Below are 10,449 nucleotides of genomic sequence, written 5' to 3'. Positions count from 1 at the left end.
AATGCAATCTTTGTCAACAAATATATATCAACATACATTGCAGCTTTAAACGCATTCTTTTGTTTTCTTTTTATGTATCTAAAACTCATATTTTCATCTCTATTTATATCCACACAAATTTCCTCTAATTTGAATACTGTTGAAAAAATTCTACATATCTTCTGTAAGTAATAAAAATGATTTATATTTCAAATTGAAACTATTTCATATATATGTATAGTGTTATCAAAGTGTTATTGGCTTTTGAGCTGGTCCTATTTTCTTGGATCAATAAAATGTTGTTATTTTGGAGGTTTTCATTCTTTTTTTATAACCATCACTATACACATTACAAGTTTGTAAATCTTCACGACAAAAATTTTTTACAAATGATTCATAAAATAAATAACGAAACTTCCTCTGTTTCTTTAACAAGAGGGTTTCTGTTTAAAAATAATTCAAAGAACATACCTTACTGTTTTCTTTGAAACACAATTGGTAATAATTATATGATATAAATTGTCTTAATGTGTACTGGCAAAATTCTGTTACATGGACATCCAGCTTTTGCTGACTTTTAAGATACATTTGCCTTCTTTTGTATATACATGTACTAAGTCTACACACGGATAAAAAAGAAGTTGACAAAATTGTATTCGCAGTTTTTATGCCCTTTGATAGTGGAGAGGAAAATATTTTATTAAATTCAGTGCTTTAATCGACTGAGCAATTCAGAACTAACACTTTGATAGAAATCAGTTTCCGAAATTTTTGTCGTTTTTTTTTTATAAAATAGACCTAAGGTCCGGGTGCCCTTAAGAAAATTCTATCTTGATTTATTCTTTAGAACAAAACCTATCAAAATATCTTAAGATTTATATTAGGGGTTGACCAATCCTGAAGGATATCTAGGCCAAAAACTATGAAGAAATTTGCCATTTTACTGAGAAAATGATGGTCGCTCGCTTGGGCACGTGGGCTTTTTCCGGGCTCTCTTACTTCCTTCCACAACAATGACTCCCGTCGCGCTTACATCCGTGCCGACGAGAGATATTGATATAAAGTTGTTATTACTTGACCAATGGTTGTAAAATAAATAATTTAGTTTTAGCTCAGAGGAAGTGACAGGATTGGGAGAATAAAGCTTAATATTGAATTCTTCTCCAGTGTTCAAGTATAATATGGAATATCCATAAAAGTCATCTCACACGGATAGACAAACAGTAACACTCAATGAAAACTTGGAAGGTTATTTTTAAAAAAATGGCTAAAATGTAGGCCTAGGGTAAAACAACAGCTGGAAGATAAATACAGCGGCTCTTTTCTAACTCAACATTTCTTACTTTTGATTAGTCCTTTGACGTACCATTTTTAAGAAAATAAAACAAAGTACGTTATTTATATATTTATCTTAACAGCTTTATTGATTGCTTATGGATTTTATCCTTTATAGTTTATTATCGAGTTCTCAAGGCAGAAAATGACAAAAGCTTTTACACTTTTACATGATATACCTTTAGAAAAACTTTTAATTTCATTTAGTGAATCTTTGTGGTGAACTTAAATGTACTTCTCAGGATCTACATGACAATTCTATCTGTATAAAATACATCTTATTTTACAATCAATCGCTAAGAGCAAGTTGAACATCAAATAATCATTAATAGAATATTAAGGAAAATTACACAAATTTTTGATAAACTGTTAGATATCTGTAGCATATGAACTGCTTTACTTTACTTTTAAAGAAGTTGCAGAAGGAAATAACAAAAATCTATTTTCAATAAATTTAATAAGTTTAAGGTTAATATATTTCCTATAGAATTTAAGAAAAAAATCCATATTTTCTTCATGGAAAATGATTTTCTATGGGAATTGCTATTTCCTTATTGGATATTAATATTTGAAGGTAAATACGAGGGTTGTTAGAAAAATTCGCGGACAATTTCGATTGTGAGCAGACCATTCGCATTATAACAACGAAACTTTTCATATTAAAATTTGACGTATTTTCTGAGAAATATGTAAAGATTTGTATGTTTTGAATGCACCATAAAAAATATACAGCATAATTATTTTGATAAGATATGCTTCACGGAGCATGTCAGATTTTTAAATTTTGTACGCATTTGGCCTTATTAAGTAAATGTACCGTTTAAGCGCATAAAAATGAACGATATTTCATATGATATCACAATGGCTTATGAAGGCCATATTGTGAATGTTTCTATTTAAAAAAGAATCTTTGACCGTTTTATCGCCGAATTTGGACGAACAACGCTCGAAAAATGAGTCCAAAACGTTGACGTCAATGGACATCTTGGAGCACCAGACCTTCATTTAAAATTAAGTGCACACAGGAAAATCTCCGATGGAGACCAAGGGTTCTTAGATGCTGCCATTTGTTTTTTAGAACAAATGTTTACACTTAAAATCAAAGACGTTTAAGATGGAAGAACTGATAATTTGAGCTCTTGCAACAGACCAACCCCCCCCCCTAACAACCCATATCATGCATCAATGGATTTCGCTTTTTTCCTTAAATCTATAGTCGAAACTGCGTGAACAGAGACTATCGGACCTAAATGATCTCGATATGCCACAAAAGACATTTTATAAAACTTGACAAATAATGATATGAACGTGCATTTTATAAATGGGTTAAATGACTTTAAAAGTGTGTGGAACTGAAAGGTGTTCACTTTGAAAAAGAGTAACAGGTTTGACTTTCAGTTGTTTGACGTCATCTGACGTCGTGGAAATATAAAAAGGTGCTCCGTAAATCTAATTCATGCAAAGTAATAGTCGCTGTATCTTTTTCAAAAACATTCAAATTCCTATGATTTTTTCCATACCTTTTCAATTGGCAGTCATTTAATAAAACATACGCCATCCTACAAAGTACACAGTAAATTTGCCGTAAATGACTTTGTACGCGAACTTTTCTAACAGCCCTCATATCTCACCTGTCTGGTAAGACACACTAAAAAATGTGGTTATATACATGTTCTCTCTAGACAATGGTCTATCATTTGGTAAATATGGATTATTACGAAACTGCATCTTAAACAGGTGCAAAATTATCACCTTGGCTTTAACTAATTTTCTGGCACAGTATTGTAAGTCTTTATAACTGTACCCAGTCACAGCTCTCATTGTTGCTGAAAGAAAAATATGCTTAGTATTTGCAACACATTTATTTATGAAAGTCTGTAATTTTTCGTTTTTTTATATGAAATAATGTAAGTTTCTTTAAATGTGGAATAAAATACTAATGAAAAAATTTAGATACTGAATATTATTCTGGAAGGTGATAGTAACAATTAAAAAACTCTAAAACGACATTACACTACATTCTAATGCTTTTAGTAATATTTGCACTTTTGAGAAAAGAAAACTAATACACTAATTATAAAAATGTAAGGAGTTTTACCTTTTGATTAAAGTTCATTTTTATCTCAAACAGAAATAAATAAGCATTGATTGTGCGTTACAGCGTACAACTGATCACAGAAAAAAATCAGATAACTTAAGATAATACAAATTTAAACATAATCTAAATTGAAATCTCATCGACAAAATGAAATAGACTCAAAGATGTGGGTAGCAAAATCCTTTATAAAGATGTATTTTCTTTGACAATCACTGCAGGTTTTTTGCATTGAAAGAAAGCAAGTCAAGATGATGAGTACCTTAGCATTTATATGTTTGTCATTTTTGGTCCAAAACGTAGATGCTTTTGCAGGTAAGAAAAAAAACATTATTTTTAATAAATAAGTGAGAAAACTAATGTATTCCTTAGGAATTACTATGATGTTACGTTTTCTCATTTGCAAACAGTTAGATATGTATATTGTCAACGTTTATTGTATAATTGTTTCATCCAGTGAATGACCAAACCGATGTCTGCCATAGCAATCCTTGTTTAAACGGAGGCAAGTGTGAGCTACACAGCGGTGCCCTTGCCAGTCCGGTGACTTCCTGCATATGCCCTGTGGAATGGTCCGGAGATGTATGCGAAAATCCTACAAACGGTCAGTAAAATTTTATGATTACACTCTGTGAAAAGGGTTCAATGGTCATGACGATTTTATACAATATTAATCCCTTCACTACCGATGTGGAGTAATATTCAAAGAAACACTTGTATATCACAAAAGAAGAGACCTCTAGGGTTGGTATTGGTTTCTGTTTTTACAAAAAGCATATCGATTTCCGTCCCACTTCTTGATTCTAGGCTATTTACAGTAAACTATTTGGTTCTAGATCTCAAAATGAATAGTGATTGAAAAAGTTTCACAGTTGTCGTCAGAGCAGTATGAGTTATGATTTTTTTTAAATTTTGTTTTTAGTTTAAATTTCATAATACGATACATGTTCTTCATATGCGGTTATTTACAACCAAGGACTAAGCAACTATCGAAAGTCTTGCGTGACGCGATTTCAAAGGTCGCAAACTCTTTGCAACAAATAAAGCACATCGCCTAAGTTTTTCCATCAGAAATACCAGGAAGAGTTAACACTATAAGAAGATCGAAGTTTAATATACAAAATGTACAATTCTCCTTAAAAAATAAAACGGTGGTTTTAAAAACCGTTTAATTTAAAAAAGAAAATGTGTGCCAACAGATGGAATCGAATCACGTGACAAAAATAATATATGCGATATAGACAGCACTTTAACCTTCTGAGCTAACCAGGACTTAAAACATTACACGTAAATATATATCAGTAGTAACTAGTTTCCGAAATTTTTGTCGTTTTTTTGCAGAATTTGAACCCAGGGCCAGGGTGCCCCTAAGAAAATTATATTTAAATTCATTCCTTAGAACAAAACATATCAAAATACCCAAGATTTACGTATGGGCAGGTCGGTCCTGAAGGATATCTAGGCCAAAACTATCCAAAAATATACACTTTTACTGAAGAAAAAAACTTTAAAGATTTTAAAAAACAAAATTGCAAGAGCTTTGTGTTAGGTTTAAAATGCAAATTTGAAAAGTTTAGAAATATCAACAGTAATAAGATTAGGATTTGGTTCGTTTCAGTGCCTGCAATTCGACACGATTTTGGAGAACGGAGTGATATGACAGTATCAGGAAACCTACGACAGTGGCCCGTATGATCTTTTTTGTTATTTAAATCTCGTTATTTATTTAAAAATTAATTTTGTAAATCGTAGGATGTGTCTATATTTAGATAATGGTCATACTTTTTAGGAGCTTGGAGAAAACGGTGAAGCTGGCATTGGGCATATTAAATCTAACGAAACATTCCAACTTGCAACAAATTTTTTGCTCGAAACTGGTAAAACTTTTTTCTTAATTAAATCAAGATATCTTGATTGTAATCATTTTATGATAACGTTTAAACAATCAATCTACAATACAAAACGATAAAAAAAAAAACGCATTTAAGATGATATGAGAAAATGATTCTTTGTTTGTTTTGCATGTATAATCGAGAAAAATTTGGAGAGTTAACAAAAACTAATAAATGGTTATAAAGTGTTGCCCTAAGTTTAAGTTCAGTATAAAGAAAAATCAAATAAATTATCAACACAATGCTGTGAGATTGTGTATGGTATCATGTGGTTGTAACGTCTAACCATTAAGTATTTTGACATGTTTTTGCAGGTAAATCAGCTTGCGCCAGTTTCTTCTACAGACGAGAAAAAACGGGGTCCACTTTAAAATTCTTCTATACAACTTCCGGTATTCGTCGTCCTTTGTGGGAGTCCGTGCAGGACGTATCTGTCAACAATACGTGGAAACAAGTAAAGATTGATTTATTAGGAATCCAGTATCTGGGAAACGTTGTCCTGGTGAGTTGTTCAAACTCTATGAAATTAATCAATTTTTAAACTTTACTTACTAGTATATAGAAGTTGCTAATGGCTAGTACAGTTCAATAAAATGTCTCTCTTTTCAATAAAAATATTTGAAACGTCATTTACCTGGATGATGATGTCTACCTTTAATTTTAAATTAAGAAAATAATATATCAAAAATACCTTAAAAATTTATTTTCAAAAAATGTTTCTGAAAAATTTTAATGAATTTTTTTTTATAATTCCATTAACGGTCATACCAACCATCATAGCCCTTGTCTCTGCAATTTTTTTTAATCAGAAAAACCTTTCTTCACAAATGAACTTACATATTTATTTCATATAAATTTCACAAGCCGTGCCGCGACTATACTATACATTGTAAAACATTAACCTTTCCCTATTTTTGTTTTCCTAATTCAAATTTAATTTTAAAAAAGGCCGTTTTCTGATTTCACCGTTTATAAAAGCGTTCATTTTTTAGCTTAACACATGCAGTTTTCACAAATTCTATCGCGCATTTTATAGAATGAGATATTTTTGTACGTTATATGTTTTCATGTCTATTAAATATCTCAGTTTTAACCTTAATCTGATCCCTCCAGTCACGCTTTGAAAAAAAAAATTGGATCATTTTAGCATTTATTTATTCTCATTTTATACTCATTGTCTGTATGCTCATGAAAAACTTAGTGATAAAAATTTTGAAGTTTTAAACTCATAAGTGTGTACAGTGTATAGATTTATATTTAGTAGTAGGTGTTCATAACGTTATTTTTGTTTCTTTTATAGACATTGGAAGGAAACACAACACCTTCCTCTGGTTATCTGGACATTGATGACGTCCTGATAGTGGAATTAGCATGTTCTCTAGTTAATTTCTAATTAAAAAAAATATTGTTAATTCCATGAAACAAATATTGATCTGGTGTTTTTTCCGGCTGTCCCGGCCCTTTGATAATCAAATTTAGTAAGATTGGGATACAAGATACATGTACACTTTTCATGTTTAGTATAATGGGGTATACTATATGTACGTATATTTTCGTATTGTGAAATAAGTGAATTTAATTGTTGGACATAATAATGACGAAAATGTGCTTGTTTTAATTGATGCTGAGGTCAAGTGCGAAAAATCCCTATTATTCATAATCAATCCAGTCGTTTCCATTTTAATTGGAACAAATCTATATTCTTCATTCAAATCGTCTAACATTAGGCTTGCAGCAACAAAGGAAAATTTTAAACAGATGTAATAGGTCCGAACAATGACTTATATATCAAAATAGGATGTTTACCCAAACATTCAAGTGGCAAAACAAAGCGCTCAAAGCGCTTGATGTACAAAGCGTTTCTCTTCATTTTAAATGCAAATATACAGCCATTTGCTTTTACTTACGATGTATTCAGTTTTGAATTATTTTAAAAAAATCTTACTCTTTATCAATTCGGCCCACTTTTTTTTGTAAATCAATTTATCGTTTTAAAAAAACTTCCATAGGTCGAGGTCACTGGCTTGCTTAGGATATTAAAATATGAGTAAAAGTTTAAGTTAATTTGGATAATAATTTGATAATTATAAATCTGATTACTCGAATTGACATATTTTAGATGATATAAGGAAACTTTTACATAAATTCATTAAAGTAAGAAAAATAATAAACGTCGCGCTTTCCTGAATATGTCTTCTTTTAAATAATATTATAATAGAACATCCGATCAATCTCATTTATATATTTTAAATTTCTTAAACAAAACCATTTTTCAAACAAGTATATGGAATAACTTATAATTGTAATTGGGTTATTTATTATAACACACTACATTAACGCCGCTTACTGGAATGATAGAAATAAGAATTTTTGGTTTAAGATTACTATGTAACACCTCGATATAATATAATAATTACTGTATTGACAGAAAACAGCGATAAATGTTTTATTACATGTATATGATTCGGAGAAAAATTGATACAGACATATCAAATTGAGTGTTATCAAGCGAGGAAAACATCATTATCATCTCTGAAACTGGAAAACAAAACCCTAAGCATTGTATCACTGTTCCTATCATCGATCAAAATAACAAAATTGATCGATTTTTTTAAGTATAAATAAAAATGTAAGCTTTAATCAAACTTATTCAGCACCTTTTAAATTGCTGTGACAAAAGGTTATTTGAAGATAATAGTTTAAAATTATATACAGAAATTCCATTCTCCATTTCATGAAAATGTGGATCAATTTTACATTGAGATGCAGTTTAAAAAATGATCAATAATAATTACTTAGTACATGTACTAGACTTTGACCCGTGCACGCACGGGTTGACATTGCATATGATATCGGGGATTTACAAAATAGATACATCGAAACACCGTATCAGGCTTGGGGCGAATTACATTGTAAAGTAATGCATTACATCACCATTACTTTATGAATTTGGGCATTAAATTACCATTACCATTACTTGATTTTCTTGAAGTAATGCATTACATTACCATTACATGAGTAAAGTAATGCATTACCATTACCATTACTTTGTTTTAAAAAAGTAAAGCTAATAAAGAGTTTTTGCAAATGTTTCAAATGTAAAACACTCTTTAACATATCTACAGGTTCATGTTCAGTATCAGGTTCAAATTCAATGACTATATATACAAGAGTCATTCTTTATTTTCTCAATATAATGATCTTGTGGCATTATGAACAACATATTACATATTAAGTAAAAAGATATTTCCAGACATTTGGCATGATACAATGTCAGATATGATATAGAGACACAGAATTCGTGCATAACAGAAAACAATTTATGGAATAATGTTGCGGGTATTAAAAAGCTAAATAGAGATATTTCCCCAGATAACACAAATCTTTATAATTTTGGACACTTAATTGTATTAATTTATAGACAGAGGGTTTTTCCCAGTTATATATCTTAATATATATTATAATCGGATTTCTTTATGCTGACGACACTTTTTATAAAAGACAAAAGATTTCTGTTGCACTTTACGATCAAAGTTTCAAAGGTTTCATCTTTTAACTGCATCCTATTACTTTGAAAATCTTCCCAGCTATACTATAAATAAACGTTCTACAGGTGCAGTGGAAGCTGGGACTGAAAGATTGTTTGACAATCTTTATCTTAGGATATATTAAGTGAAAAAATAGAAAAAAATACATGAATCTTGTATTTTCTATATCTATCAGTCCAAACTAATGCACTTAATATACATGTATAACAGAGAGAGAGAGAGAGAGAGAGAGAGAGAGAGAGAGAGAGAGAGAGAGAGAGAGAGAATTATTTTCAAATGGGTTATAATATTGGAAGTGATTTTGATTTTCATCATGGATGGACAGTGCATTCATTTTGCCCTTAAAGGTGCATGTCTGTCCCCTATTCTTTTGGGACATGGCATAGGGAAGGGGTTTAGGGTGTTTAGCACTTCTTATAACAATAGATTGTTTTGATACTTAGGTTATCCTGGGGGCAAAGTGTGTTGTTGACACATCTTTATTGAAGTGCAAACTAATTGAAGTAAATTGCAATTGTTTAAATGATTTAAAACTCTTAAAAACAACACTCTTAAAATGTTATGAAACTGTGTTGTTATATCTAGTAATATGAACAATTTAAAAATGAAATTTTATAAATCTTTTTTAATACAACTAAAACATTTTTATTTCAAGAATTCTTTCTTTCTTCTTTATAATAAAGTTAATCAAATTTAATTTCAGCTATTCATTTATTTATTACATTTTTTAAAGTGAACATGCATGATAAATAAGCATAGTAATGCAAAGTAATGCCATGTAATGCCAGCATTACACTAGATTTGGGAAAGAAATGAATTACATTACCATTACTTGTAATGCTAATTTTGTGGCATTACACATTACTAGCATTACTTTGAAAACATGTAATGCATTGCAATGCATTAACATTACATTTAGCATTACCCCAAGCCTGCACCGTATATTGTTGACATTTGCATAACCAAACTTCAAGCCTACAATAATGCTATTAATTTCACTACACTCTGCTGAGTTGGAATAATCTAAGTGTGTCTCGGAAAAGGCCTTCACTACATTTAAAATGCCTCCCATATACCCGTAATGTAACAGAAAATTGCAGAATCGCCCCAAAACGATTTTGGAGAAAACAGAGACATAAATAACATTTTATTTATGTCTCTGGAGAAAATTAATAAAGTTGCATTAAAATAACAGTTAAATTGTTCGAAAAGTTTCATTCTATAATTGCAGAATTCAACATATTTCAACAACGTTTTTTACACGCCATGTTGATATTTGAAACTCTCGAGATTCCTTTTTTGTAGAAAACTGTGTTAGAGTTATCTCCCGTATTTTCTTTGATGAACAGATGGACAGAAAAAATTTCCAATAAAAATTAACACGCATTTGTTTTATCGTTTCAAAGTTTATCCATGCAAATGTGATACTGTGGAAACATAAATTAAAGAGCCTCCCGTGGTTTAGTGTGAATGTAATGCGTATGCGCAAGATTGTAAAATCCAAAAAATTCAGATGATTTCCGGAATTTTTTGAGGAATTTTCGTTGATTATTAATTAACGAAGCTTGATTGAGAAAAAATAAAAAGCAAATTGGTAATC

At 30.4% G+C, this 10,449-nt stretch overlaps 1 protein-coding gene across 1 annotated transcript; it reads left to right on the top strand.

Annotated features, from left to right (window-relative positions):
• The first annotated feature begins 3,603 nt into the window (after positions 1 to 3,603).
• On the top strand, positions 3,604 to 6,694 carry LOC105326164 (uncharacterized). The gene is made up of 6 exons (XM_066069075.1): positions 3,604 to 3,724; positions 3,867 to 4,013; positions 5,028 to 5,098; positions 5,199 to 5,286; positions 5,616 to 5,803; positions 6,602 to 6,694. Exons 1-6 carry the CDS (start codon positions 3,661 to 3,663, stop codon positions 6,692 to 6,694), a joined length of 651 nt encoding a protein of 216 aa, XP_065925147.1. The 5' UTR covers positions 3,604 to 3,660.
• The last annotated feature ends 3,755 nt before the right edge of the window (positions 6,695 to 10,449 follow it).

Source organism: Magallana gigas, chromosome 8 (genome assembly GCF_963853765.1).
Source record: "Magallana gigas chromosome 8, xbMagGiga1.1, whole genome shotgun sequence".
NCBI lineage: Eukaryota > Metazoa > Mollusca > Bivalvia > Ostreida > Ostreidae > Magallana > Magallana gigas.
Note: the sequence above shows the minus strand (reverse complement) of the source record. Positions and strands in the feature narration are given on the sequence as shown.

Coding starts and splice junctions, on each gene's coding strand:
- LOC105326164 (XM_066069075.1), top strand. CDS start 3,661: ATGATGAGTACCTTAGCATTTATATGTTTGTCATTTTTGGTCCAAAAC. Junction 5,099..5,198: donor GAAACCTACGACAGTGGCCC/GTATGATCTTTT, acceptor CATACTTTTTAG/GAGCTTGGAGAAAACGGTGA. Junction 5,804..6,601: donor ATCTGGGAAACGTTGTCCTG/GTGAGTTGTTCA, acceptor TTTCTTTTATAG/ACATTGGAAGGAAACACAAC.